The sequence below is a fragment of the Carcharodon carcharias genome, chromosome 2, assembly GCF_017639515.1.
Source record: "Carcharodon carcharias isolate sCarCar2 chromosome 2, sCarCar2.pri, whole genome shotgun sequence".
NCBI lineage: Eukaryota > Metazoa > Chordata > Chondrichthyes > Lamniformes > Lamnidae > Carcharodon > Carcharodon carcharias.
In genome coordinates this window covers 104,646,531-104,659,962 of record NC_054468.1, presented here as the reverse complement: position 1 = coordinate 104,659,962, position 13,432 = coordinate 104,646,531, and the positions used below count along the sequence as shown (strand labels likewise).

The 13,432-nt window shown below is 38.6% G+C and overlaps 1 protein-coding gene across 8 annotated transcripts in view; it reads left to right on the top strand.

Moving 5' to 3' along the window:
* The window catches only part of ralgapa2 (Ral GTPase activating protein catalytic subunit alpha 2), a 554,472-nt gene that overhangs the window by 303,332 nt on the left and 237,708 nt on the right, over positions 1-13,432 (top strand). For 7 of the 8 annotated variants that reach the window (XR_005942422.1, XR_005942420.1, XR_005942421.1 and 4 more), the window contains exon 34: positions 11,056-11,127. Coding sequence is in view for 5 of the 8 variants with exons in the window: in XM_041183014.1 (XP_041038948.1) it covers positions 11,056-11,127 (72 nt within the window). In the remaining 3 variants the exon portion in view is untranslated. Of the gene's footprint in view, positions 1-425; positions 513-11,055; positions 11,128-13,432 lie in introns of those variants that run through there. The other variant, XM_041183018.1, reaches the window with a different exon arrangement.

Sequence of the window (13,432 nt, the reverse complement as noted above, 5' to 3'; positions counted from 1 at the left end):
TTATTCAAAATGAATAGAAAAATAGATAAATTTAGTGCTTTTCCATAGAATTTGTTTCAAAAATGTACCAGGATTTATATTGTTCCTGTGATTCTGTATCAGGGGAAGAAGGTATTGAGACAAGAGCAATTTTGTTCTAATTGCATCAGTTACAAACAATAGGAATCAAACTGCTTGACTGACATAATGGAAGATTTTTGTGAAGACAATAGGATATACAATAAGTACATTCCTTAATTCTTGTTCCTGGAGCAGATCTATAATCCTGATGTGCATTTTAGCTTCTCATGTAAAGAAAAGAGCTAGAACAAAGTCCAAATGTCTAAAATTAGGGTTACCCACATAATTTTTCAAGTTCTGTGTGTGAAGATTATGATAATACCCCAGCAACATCCTTGTACCTATTGTCTGACTTTGATCCACAGGGACCATTACAGCATATCTGTTGACTGACAGCTTATTACCTGGAGCAGTTGCTAAGCTGAAGTACGCAGCACTTTTCTCGTCATTATCGTTGTGTTGTATAAGAGTTTCAGTAGATTTCATGCAAATGTTGCAGACGTTCCTTGGTAGTGACAATTCTAACAAATATTGTCTTCAAATTGTTCATGCTGAAGGAACTGCTATGTAATCGTTAAACTCTTGATGTAAAATCAAAGCCATTTCTGTCAGTGGGAGGTGGGTTATGTAACAACCATGGCTATATCTTTTAAATGGCTGCTTTAGCAGTGTATGTAACAAACAAAATCTTTGTGTGTGTTACGTCATTAAGAGTCTAGTCTAAATAGTATCTGTTGTTCTTAGTTTTCAGCATATTGCCAATTCATTTATGTCACATATCTGCCATAATTCCCTCTTGACTAACCCTACTACAAATTACGTTCCTTCTCGTTCTGTCCCTGTTACACTACCCATTTCCAGTGAGGCTTCTCACTGCGGTAAACAAATTACACATTTAAGCATATGTGCAGTGCATTCCTTAGCTCTGTCCATAAACTTGTTCTGATTCTTGTGCATGTTTTGATTGTATATGCGGGTCTCCCATGCAATTGCAGATTAGGCACAGTTTTTGAAGGTAATATTTTAAACCATATGTAGGTAATCATTGGAAATGAGTTGCATTGTGTCAAATGTTAACTTCTCACCTTGCTGATACATGATAGCACTGTTATTTGAAAATTGGCATGCAGTTCCACAAACCGGTGAGAAACGCTTTAGATCTTAAGCTAGGGGGAGCTGGGAAATTAGATTGGGAAATACTATTCTGCACCTGCTTGAAGTGATCCAAAAGGAGAAAATGGGAATGTGGGGAGAATAAGAATTAATTTTCAAATTATTGAAATTTCAGCCAAATTTATTTAAAGATTCCAATTTTGTACGCAGCCCTAACTGAGAATGACTTAAAAAAACTTGAAGTAAATTAAAATTTCAATGAACATACTTCCAAAATGTTTTTCGCCAACATTCTTTTAATTGTTTACAATAACCCAGTATAACATGCAATTTGTACAGTAATGTATTTGTACAGAAATTGTGTACCTTTTCTGTTTATTCTCTCTTCCTAAAAAAGACAATTTTTCAAACACTTCTCTCTGTTTTTCTTTCAAATTTCACATAACGCATAAAAAGTCCTGTCCAGGGTGAATTGTGGATAAATATCTGGCCCCGTGTCTAAGGGTTAGTAAATGTAATAATGGCACAGCTACAAGGGTAAATACAAGCTAAAATCCTTTTAGGGACTCTGTACGCACCTGTAATCCAATACCTGACCATCTGCTGTTTTGTGTACAATATGTTCAGGTTCCTTTTTTCACTTGCTTCTGTTAGTTGATGAAAAGTAGCCAGCACTACTCAGAGTAAGGTGGCTACACAAGAGAGAGTGTGATTGATAATGAATAGCAATGGCCTACTTGCCAAATTTTTCTCCAAGCAATACCACGACACTTGAAGGATGGATCCTCTTTTGTAGACTGCAGTAATTTACTCGACTTACTCAAACCAAAATCCTACTAAGTGTCTGTATTTGTGCTTTTATTTTTTTCTTTTCAAATTATTAGTTTAGTTTCCAGTATTACTGAACATTCTCCTTGATCTTTGTTAGCAATATGCAAATACCAGTCTCCATCTTTGCCCAGATGTTGTAAATGCGAGTATTGGAATTGATCATTTTTTTTCTAAATATTTGGTTTTGTTTCTTGGACTGCAACAAATATGACCATGCTGCCTGAATTGGTCAGTGGACTCGCATGTTAATTGCATATTAATTGTATTCAGATGATGGGAAATAAGGGGTTTCATTTATGCCTCTATAAATGGACACAGGTTGAAACTGTGGTTGTTGGATTAGGAGGTACCTATGTGTAACTCTAAATAAATGTTTATAAAAGTCTGTAAAGATTGATACAAAAGTGAAATACTGCAGATTCTGGAAATTTGAAATATAAACAGAAAATGCTCGAAATACTCAGCAGATCAGACAGCATCTGCAGAGAGAGAAACAATCTGTTCAGGTCAATCACCTTTCAAGGTTATCAACCTGAAATGTTAACTCTGTTTCTCTCCACAGATGTTGCCTGACCTCCTGAGTATTTCCAAAGTTTTCTGTTCTTATTTCTGTAAAGATTTGCTCCCAATCCTACCCTTCACCAACTGGTTTTCTGACATCAGTTGCACTCCAGACTGAATTGGAATGACAAGTCAGTTAGCACCTTTAAAACTGAAAAAATAATAATCTATTCCATTAATTTAAGCCACTTAATTTAGGAAGAGATAACAGAGGAAAGGGGTAGCTTTATAATACAATTCATTAATATGTTATTTTCAGCTAAATTACATCAACATGCAAATAGTGTAAAATAGATGGATTGTTGTAAACTATTCCAGATATTTTTACAATGGGTATAAATCTCTCTTGCACGAGAAATGTTTGCAAATTCTATAATGGTTCATTTGGTTAAACTGAATGGGTAATTGACACAGCCCAAGGTAAAAGTGTATCAATTGACTCCTGTGGCCTTAGCTCAGGGAGGAACATCAGCCAGGGTTCCTGCTCCTGACTGCTGTCCAGTGACGTGGTAGACGTGCGTGGACATGAAGTGTTAACAGTTTGAACTTGGTTGTGATGCCCGCCTGCCGTCATTCATTATCTTAATAATAGCAGTGGTTGGCAAAAGCTGAACAATAACAAGGGAAATTTGTAATTTTCCCAAATACATTTTTAAAACCACGTTAATGTGCAATAAACTCCTGTATACTGTGTTAGCCTCATGGAGTATCTCCAATTATGAATATCTTCATAACTCTTAAATTTATTATTGCTCTCAAAGATAAGTTGCATCAACAGAATCAATTGTGACACAAATGCAATCTTTACAGGTATGACTATTAGTATTACTTCTCACTTGTGGAATAAGTGTAGTGTCTCACTGTTATATAAATTATTCCAAAGACACAGTAAGTGTTTCATTAATTTTGACTTGCAATCTTTCCCTTTGGGGAAAACCACTAGCATTTGTAGACCAGTGAGTGTTTGATGTGCTTGACTGAAACTTCACCTGCAATAAACTACATCATTACTATTGTATTCAAATTTCGCAATATGCATAATGTTTGCATAGGACATGTGGCAGATGAATAAACCCAAGTATGATTACAGAAATGTATGTTGTATGCCATAATATTCAGAGCAAGCTTATACTGTACATAAAAAAAATGCAGCATTAATTTTATTTTGAATACATTTTAGGCACAAAAGTTTTCTTTTGCCTGTCTGATGGAAATTTTACAACAATTTTACAAAACATGTTGGAAAGGTTAAAGATCTATCCTCTTCGTGAATCTTTGATATCATGTGGATTATTTTTAAAGCAGATTCTAGATTAGTTTGGCAATATTATCAACAAACTTGAATCATATTGGTGTAAAGCCTTTAGTTAAGATTTTGTGATTTAATTGACATCAATGTTAGAAGTTTTATGTTCCTGTGATCATTAGTCCATGTGGTCCATTTCTACCTATTAAAGGGAACAGGTGGAAAATTGCAGACATAGAAGCAAAAAACTCTGGCCTAAAATTTTTACTACAGGTCGAGTATCCTTTATCCGTAAATCTGAAAACCGAACACATCCATAACCAGCACCTTTTTTTAACTTCATCGACCTTTAGCGCGGGAAGTCTGGTTGTTAATCTGCACTGTTTACCTTGTGATTTTTGTGGTGAACATGTCAAAAAGAAACGTATTCCAGTTATCCTGTATTTATTATTCAGTGCTGCATCTTACATTTCTAGTCATTTTATTTACTTTAGACTATAGCTAGCCTAGACTTGGCCGATTGTAATGTGAGTTTATGTGCAGTATCGAAAACTGAAATTATCTGAAATCCAAAATGCAATCGGCCATGAGAGTTTCTGAATAAAGATACTTGATCTGTACCAGTAAACCTTTCCGAAACTAAATAAGCATAGATAAGAAAAGCAAAATATTACCATCCATTTTCCCTTCATCTATTGATTTTGTGAACATTTTTATGTAAATATCCAATGCTAATGGATTTGTGGGAAAACTGACTGTGTTATTACCAGAGATAAAACAATGCAATTATGTAACATTTCATCTGAAGCCTCAGACAGAATAGAATCATAGAATGGTTACAGCACAGAGAGATGCCATTCAGCCCAACGTGTATGTGCTGACTCTCTGAAGGAGCAAATCACCTAGTGCCACACCTCTACTTTCTCCCCGAAGCCCTACAGATTCTTCCACTTCAGATAAGAATCTAAATCTCTTTTGAATGCTTCCATTCAACCTGCCTCCACCACATTCTCAGTCAGTGCGTTCCATATCCAAACAACTCGCTGCATGAAAAAGTTTATCCTCATGTCTCCATTGCTTGTTTTGCCAAATATCTTAAATCTCTGCCCTCTGGTTGTCGATCCTCCCAGGAACCATAACCTTGCTTACAAAAATGTTGTGAGACACTTTATCAAATGCCTTTTGGAAGTCCCTGTACATCACATCAACAGCATTACATTCATCAGTCTTCTCTGTTACCTGATCAAAAAACTGAAGCAAGTTAGTTCAATAGTATTTATCCTTAACGATTCCCAGCTAACTTTCCTCAATTAACTTGCATTCGTCCATGTGACTATTAATTTTTTTTAAAAAAGGGTGTAACACTCTTAATTCTCCAGTTCTCTGGCATCACCTCTGATCCTGAGGAAGCTTGGAAAATTATGGCCAGTGCCTCCCCATTTCCACTCACACTTCCCTCCATATCCTTGGATACATCTCACCTCATCCTAATCCCTTAATGACTTTAAGTACAGACAGCCTGTTCAATACCCACTCCTAATCAATCTAAACCCTTAAAATATCTGAACTACCTCCTTTTTCCCCTTGACTGTTCAGTATCATCTTCCTTGGTAAAGACAGAGGCAAAGTATTCATTTAATACTTCAGCCATGCCCCCTGCCCCATGTGTAAATCCCCTTTTTAGTCCCTAATCAGTCCCATTCCTCTATATCACCTTTTTACTATTTATCTGACAATAGAAGACTTTTGGATTCCCTCTTATGTTAGCTCCTAGTCTCTGCTTATACTCTCTTTTTACTTCCCTGATTTGCTTTTTCAATTCCCCTTTGAACTTTTTATATCCAGCCTGATTCTCATTTGTATTACCCACCTGACATCTGTCATATGTACATTTTTTCTTAATCTTAATCTGCATCTTTTTTGTTATCCAGGGAGTTCTAGATTTGTTTGCCCTATGTTTCTCCTTCGTGGGAATATACTTTGACTGTGCTTGAATTATTTCTTCTTTAAATGCAGCCCATTGTTTAGTTATAGTTTTGCCTACTCACCTTTGATTCCAATTTAACTGGGCCAGATCCATTCTTATGCCATTGAAGTTGGCTTTCTCCCAGTGAATTATTCTTACTCTGGATTGATCCTTGCACTTTTCCATAGCCATCCTAAACCTTATGATACATTAATCACTGTTCCTTAAATGTTTCCCTACTGACACTTAATCCACTTGACCCACCTCATTCCCAAGGATCTAGTCTTGCAATACCTCATTTCCCATTGGTCTCAAAACATACTGCTGTGGAAAATACTCCGGAGCGCACCTAGGAACTCTTGCCGCCTCCCATTCCCCTCCCGCCCTTCATACTGGTACTATCCCAGTCTATATTCAGATAATTGAAGTCTCCATTATAACTCTTCTACAATTCTTGCACTTCTTTGTGATCCCCTTGCAAATTTGTTTCTCTGCATCTTTCCCATTAGTTGGTGGTCTGTAGACTACACTGAGCAATGTAATTGCAACATTTTGTTCCTTAGCTCTAGCCCAGATAGATTATGTCTTTGACCCCGCTGGTGCATTCTCTCTGTCTCTCTCTCTTTCTCTGAGAATGGATGATCTCACTTGTAAATTATTTCATTAGGTAATGGGAATCTATGTCATTTATTGGCTTTCATAGGAATTCAGCATCCAATGAATAGTATTAATAATTACATATACACTTGAGGTCTCATTTAACCATTTGAGACAGTGAATTTAGTGTGTTGCAGATATCAGGCTGGAAGGCTTATTGGCAGGCCAAGCTATGTTGAATTCTGAAATATCTACTCTGTTTTTATACATTTCTTCCTGATGAGCTAATTGAGAATCTCATGTTCCAAAATATGACCTCGTCCAATTAGCTGGACTCAGTTTGAGTAGGAATAACTCCCCAAACCTTCACGTTGACTACACTCTCAGTCAAGTCAGTCACTGGAAACAGTTACCTGTAACTGATGAGTTAGATAATTACCTATGAGTTATCACTTGCTCTGTTCAGAGGTCTTCTTGGAAGAGTTAATCCATAGAAGGACAGCTGAGATGTCTATAAAACTCTGATAAGCATTCAGCTACAAGCTTTCTTTATCAGCTGCAAGTTTGTGCCTGCAACCATATAGTAAAACGGTTCATGATAATTTTAGATTTTAAGTGAGTTTCTGTTAAAAATTGGAAAATGTTCATTAACATTTCTTCACTAACGTTTCCTTGCACCCTCAGCCAACTTTTAAGCATTCACTGAGGATCAGGGCTCAAAGTAATCAGCCTGTTCCCGTTGGAAAATTAAGGAAAGTTCAAAAAGTATTATTGCAAAGCATTTAGACATATCCTAATTTTTTAAAATCAAAAGTCGGTGAAAATCCTGTCCTTAAAAACTTGAGGTTGGACCTGCATTTGTGCAGATGGTTTGAAATCAAATAATTACTGTAAGAAAATAAATCAGATGTGTTGAGTTAATTAATTTGTTTCATTTTCAACATTAGAGGAGCTCTTGAACTTTAGTGTTTCCAAAGAGCACCTTTTTTGCAAGGCATTAATTAAACCTTTGATATTTTTAATGGTTCCTTCTCCATGGATGCTATTCCATTCCGCTTCAAACCTGCTGTCATAACCCTTGTGCTAAAAAACCCCATCCCAGTCTCCTCTGTCCTTGTAAGCTACCAGCCCATCTCCAAAATCCCTTTCCTCTCAAATCTTAAAACATGTCATCACCTACTAACTCCATGTCCATTTTTACTGCGACTCCATGTTTGAATCTCTCCAAACCGATTTCTGCCCATGCTACAGTACTGAAATGTCCTAATCAAAGTCACAGGTGACATCCTGTGTATTACCATGATAAGCTGTCCCTCCTTATCCTTCTCGATTTAACTGCAGCCTTTGGCATGGTTGACTACACCATCCCCCTCTTCTTTGTCATCCAGCTGGGTAGGCCGCCCCTCACCTGATTACGTTCTTATCTATCCAATCATAGCCAGAGAATCACTCATGATGGCTTTTCTCCTGCTTCTGAACTATTACCTCTGGAGTCTCCCAAGGCTTGATCCTTAGCCCCTCCTATATCCTACCCCTTGATGACATCATTCGAAAACCCAGATTTGACATGTATGCTGATGACATCCAGAATTGGCTCTAAATCAGAAAATGGAAGGAAGGGAGGAATTAAAAAAAAATGCAATTACTAAGGAAATGGTAAGAGCAAATTGTTGGAGCTGTGGGCCGACAGGTCCCGGGGCCCCTGATGGACTTCATCCTAGGGTCTTAAAACAAGTGGCTAGTGAGATAGTTGATGCCTTGGTTTTAATTTTCCAAAATTCCGTAGATTTGGGGGAGGTTCCATTAGATTAGAAAATAGTGAAGGTAACTCCTTTTGTCAGAAAGGGAGGGAGATAGAATGCAAGAAACTGTGGCCAGTTAGCTTAACATCTGTCATAGAAATGTTAGAAGCTATTATTAAAGACGTTATAGCAGGGCACTTCGAAAATTTCAAGGTAATCAGGCAGAGTCAACATGGCTTTGTGGAAGGGAATTTACGTTTAACCAAATTATTGACATTCTTTGAAGGAATAACATTTGCCGTGGATAAAAGGGAACCGGTGGATGTACTGTACTTAGATTTCCAGAAGGCATTTGATAAGGTGCCAAATCAAAGGTTATTGCAAAAAATAAAATATCATGGTGTAGGGGGTAACATATTGGCAGAGACAGAGGATTGGTTAGCCAACGGGAAACAGAGCGTAGGGATAAATGGATCTTTTTCTGGTCGGCAAGATGTAACAAGTGGTATGCCACAAGGATCAGTGCTGGGGCCTCAACTTTTTACAGTTTACATAAATGACTCGAATGAAGGGACCAAAGATATGGTTGTTAAATTTGCTGTTGACAAAGATAGGAAAGTAAGATGTGAAGATGTAAATGGGTCACCCCTTACTTTTAAATAGTGACCCCCTAGTTCTAGATTCTCTCACAGGAAAAAATATCCTTTTCACATTTACCTTGTCAAGACCTCTCACGATCTTATGTTTCAATCAAGTCACCTCTTACTCTTCTAAACTCCAGCAGATACAAACCTAACCTATACAACCTTTCCTCATAAGATAACCTGCCCATTCCAGGTATCAGTCTAGTAAGCCTTCTCTGAACTGCATTTAAGGCAGAGATGAGAATTTTTTTCTGAGGGTTGAGTGTCTTTAGAACTTTATTCCTCAACAGGTAATGGAAGCAGAACCTTTAAATGTTTTTAAGGTAGAGGTAGTTAGCTCCTTGATAAACAAGGGAGTGAAATGTTATCGGGGCTAGGTGGGAATGTGGAGTTGAGGTTACAGTCAGATCAGCCATGATTTTATTGAATGTTGGAGCAGGTTCGAAGGACTGAGCGGCCTACTCCTCATATTTTGTATGCCACCCAGCTCACATTTGCCATCACCTCTCTGAAATATCACCCCTACCCCTCCACTGTCACTGATTTGTCACGCTGCTTGTCCAAAATTCAATCCTGGATGAGTAGATGTTTCCCCTGACTAAATATTAGGGCGATCAAAGCCATTGTCTTTGGTCCCCCTTACAAACTCCGTTCCCTGGCCACTGGCTCTATCCCTTTTCCTGGCCATTGCCTGAATCTGAATCATGTTATTCATAACCTTGGTGTCATATGTGACCTGAGGTGTGTTTCCGACGCATTCACTCCATCACCACTTTCACCTCCATAATGTTGTTCAACTCCATCAGTCTCTCAGCTTGTCTGTTGCTGAAACACTCATCTATGTCTCCATCCATTGGACTTGACTATTCCAATGCTTTCTTGGCCATCCTCCCATCTTCCACCCTACATGAACTTGAACTTATCCAAACTCTGCTGTGCCCTAACACATTCAGCCCTGTTCACCCATCACCTTGTACTTGCTGATCTGCGTTGGCTCCACGTCCAGCAGCACCACAGTTTTTAAAATTCTCATCCTCGTTTTCAAATTCTTTAGGACCTTGCTCCTCCCTCTCTCTTTAACTGCCTCCAGCCCTACAAGCCTTCAAGATCTCTGTGCTCCTTCATTCTGGCTCATGCGCATCCCTAATTTTAATCACTGTAGAATTGACAGCCATGCCTTCAGCTACCTGGGCCCTAAGCTCTGGGGTTCTGTCTCAAAATATTGGTTGACATTCTTGGTGTCGTATTCAACCTGGGGCAAAAGTTCTGATCCCATATCTTCTTCGTCATTAAGAGCATTTATTTCCAACTCCATAACATCAACCACCACACCCTCCCCCATACCTCAATTTCAGCCCATTTTCTGCTGGAGCTCAAATTCTCATTCATGTCTATGTCACCTCCAGACTTAGTCATTCCAGGAGAGCTTCAAATCCTCAGAAGTTCAGGTGCAGAACTGTGCTAAAGGTGCTGCATGATTACAAGTTCTTGATGTTGTCACCCATATCCTATTCTGCGCCCAAGTCCCGCTTGACAATTAGTCCTCCCTGTGTCTTTAATTCAAAATTTTCATCTTTCTTTTCAAATTTCTCCATGGCCTTGCCCCTCCCTTTCTCTCCAGCCTCCTCCAGCCCTACAAGTCTTCAAATTCTCTGTGCCCCTCCAATTCTAGCCTTTTTTGCATCCCTGATTTTAATCACTCCCGTATTGGCAGCCTTCACTGGCCTGGGCTCTAAGCTCTGAAATCTTGTCACAAACATCTCCTCCTTCCCACCTCTCTCTTCTTGAAGATGCATCTTAAAACCTACTGCTTTGACCAAGCTTTTGGCCAGCTGTCCTAACACTTTTTTACATGGCTTGTGTCAAATTTTCTTTGATAAAGTGCCTTGAGGCATTTCACTGCATCAAAGGCACTATAGAAGTGCAAATTATTATTGGGTTGTGAATGTTGTTTTCCCAAGCTTCACCATCCTGGAAAACTTCTGTTAAAACAGCATTTCCCTATATGTGTTAAGTTTGTCTGTTGTGGATTTATGATAAAGCTTAAATGCCATGAACATTAGCTTTTACCTAAAGTTTAAGGACAGGTTTTGCTGCCCAGCTCTTCTGAACTGTTGGAGTGTTACATAGGTTTCAAATCCAAATGTTTTACTTATGCTGAAGCATTCTTTTAAAAATGTATAAGTTACTCTTGAATGTAAATTCCTAAATGATGTATTAGTGCTTGTTAGAAAAAAGCTGGTACTTATTATATTTTTCTCTTGGTTCTAAGATATTTCTACCTTTTGTCTTAAGGAATAGTTTCCATCTTCTGAAGAAAAACTCAAAGCTGTTAAGGGAGCTAAAAAATTTGGATTCAAGACAGTGGTGAGTACTTTGTATAACATATGCATATGAAGCAGTAAATGGTAACAGTAAGGCAGCTTTCAGTGGATTGTGATATTAAACCACATTGATCAACAGTTGTTTCTATAATAAATGGATAATGCTGCCTACTAATTCGGAAACCTTGGAACTTTCTGTAGTTTGGTTAGCTACGCATGCCACCATTAATATCCATTCAGAAAGTAGACAGCTGAAGGAATGGTTGTCAAATAGAACACTTTCAGTAGTTCTTTAAAGTTATTTGTACACAACATAAACTAATCTAATGCACTCCTGTGCAAACTCTGATTATAAAACAGACAGGTTGTTTCAACTTGGGTTTAAACTGAATTTGCTCTTTATATATTGCTAGCAACTTTCCTGTCATAATTATGTTCAATCAGTGACATATTTCAAAATTATTATTTGGGCCTCTTTTATGCTGAATATTATACAGCTAACTAAGTATATTGAATCTTGGAATGTTTGATTTGAAGTATTCTGAAGTATTGTAATGTTTTTGTTAGTGTAGATATGTCGCAAGAGGTCTTCATGCTCATGATTGAATCTATTCGTATAACTGTCACACAATTCTGCAAATAACAATTGATTGCTTCCAGTAATAATCCTGCGCCATTATATGTTATCGCCCTCTTGTAGTTGGAAGCCCGTTCTCATGAGGGCATGGCCATTTTGTATTGCTTATTGTAGAGTTCGATTTTGTGGTTGCATTTAAGCTCGATGTTCCCACCTTAAACGCTGTTGGTATTGTGATCCACTTTATGTGCTAACCTGACGGTAAAACACAGCCTTCTAATATGGTGCCAGTATCGGAATGTTTTTATGCCTGTCACCGAAGGGAATTGGTGAGTTTGTGGCACAATGTATGCGTATACACAGATATTGACCTCTACTTAGTCTACAGTAGTACAGTGTAGTAACAGCAGAAACTATGGTAGTCATGCATCAGGCACTGAAGCAGTGATGCTGAGGGAAGATTGAGACAGTTAGTTCATTTGACCATTGGTGTCAGAACCTAATCTACGCTTTGACACGTAATGCTAACATTGCCCCCTTCCTCGTTGACTGTTTCACCTGGGAGAAGAGAACCAGGACTAACTATCATTGTGAATTCAGCGATACAGAAAGTGATGGAATGCCTCCTGTACTTGCTGCTCAACCAAAGATGAATTTATTGCACATGATGCTGGGGAAGGAAGTGAATTACTGTCCAGTTTTCTCTCAGCTCTATACTTAAGGCATCAATGTCACTTGCTTCACACCATATGCTTGTGTTATGGTCTCCACCTTTTAGACTTGGCTGATATCAGAATGCAATCAGATGAAAGGCATGAGCATCTGTATCAATGTTTGATGGCCTTCTTTGAGGATAGCCTGTTGCTAAAATATGGGTTCAGTCATCATGGTCTGCCTCTTAACAAAGATGAACCAATGTCATCCTCACTGGAGAACATAGTGGTTCTACATTGGCTACAACTCATTCATCCTAGCTTACCATGTCTAGTGAAGCAGAGATACAGAACCAAGCTCCAGTCACATGCCCTGGAAGTCAGAAATTTCCCAAGCCTTGGTTTTGCTGTTGGATGAGATTTGTGCATCTGCTGAAGTCAAGGCTCTCTGTGCTGCTGCTTCCTCCTTCCAGAAAGGCCAGATGGTTTGGCCCTCGCTTAACAAGACCAGACCCCGTAACTCTCTTCACACATATGACAGGTGTCATGCCCATTATGTAAGCAATTAGGTTGACCAGATAAACATTTTGTCAATGAATGTAATTTTCTGCCTGATGAAGACAGCCAGTATTTGGCTAAAGCTTATAAGATAGCTGCTATGCTGTGTGATGATGCCATTGCAGATGCTTGTTTAGACAAAGGAGATGAGGAACCTGCTGATATTTTGTTGGGATCAGATTCATCAGTCACCCTCTTCAAGCACCATGCTATTTGTGTGACCATTGATAGTGGAGCCACTGGCAACATGATCCATGCTTGCATAGCTTTGAGACTTGGTGTCCCAATCAAGAGTTCATCCCAATCTGCTCAACAGGCTGATGGTTCATTGCCCTTACATGTCGTTGGTGAAGCACACATCTCTCTGCTCAATAACCATCTCAACATTACCTTCAAAGGCCTGGTCATGGAAAAACTTTGATGTTGAGGTGCTTGCAGGCACTCGTTCATGGAAATCAATGATGTAGTCAATTTGACCAGCCAGACACCCCAGGCTAGTTTGTGACTCACCAAATATGTTTAAGGATCTCAACCCCATGCAGCCTCCAGCCCATGCACTG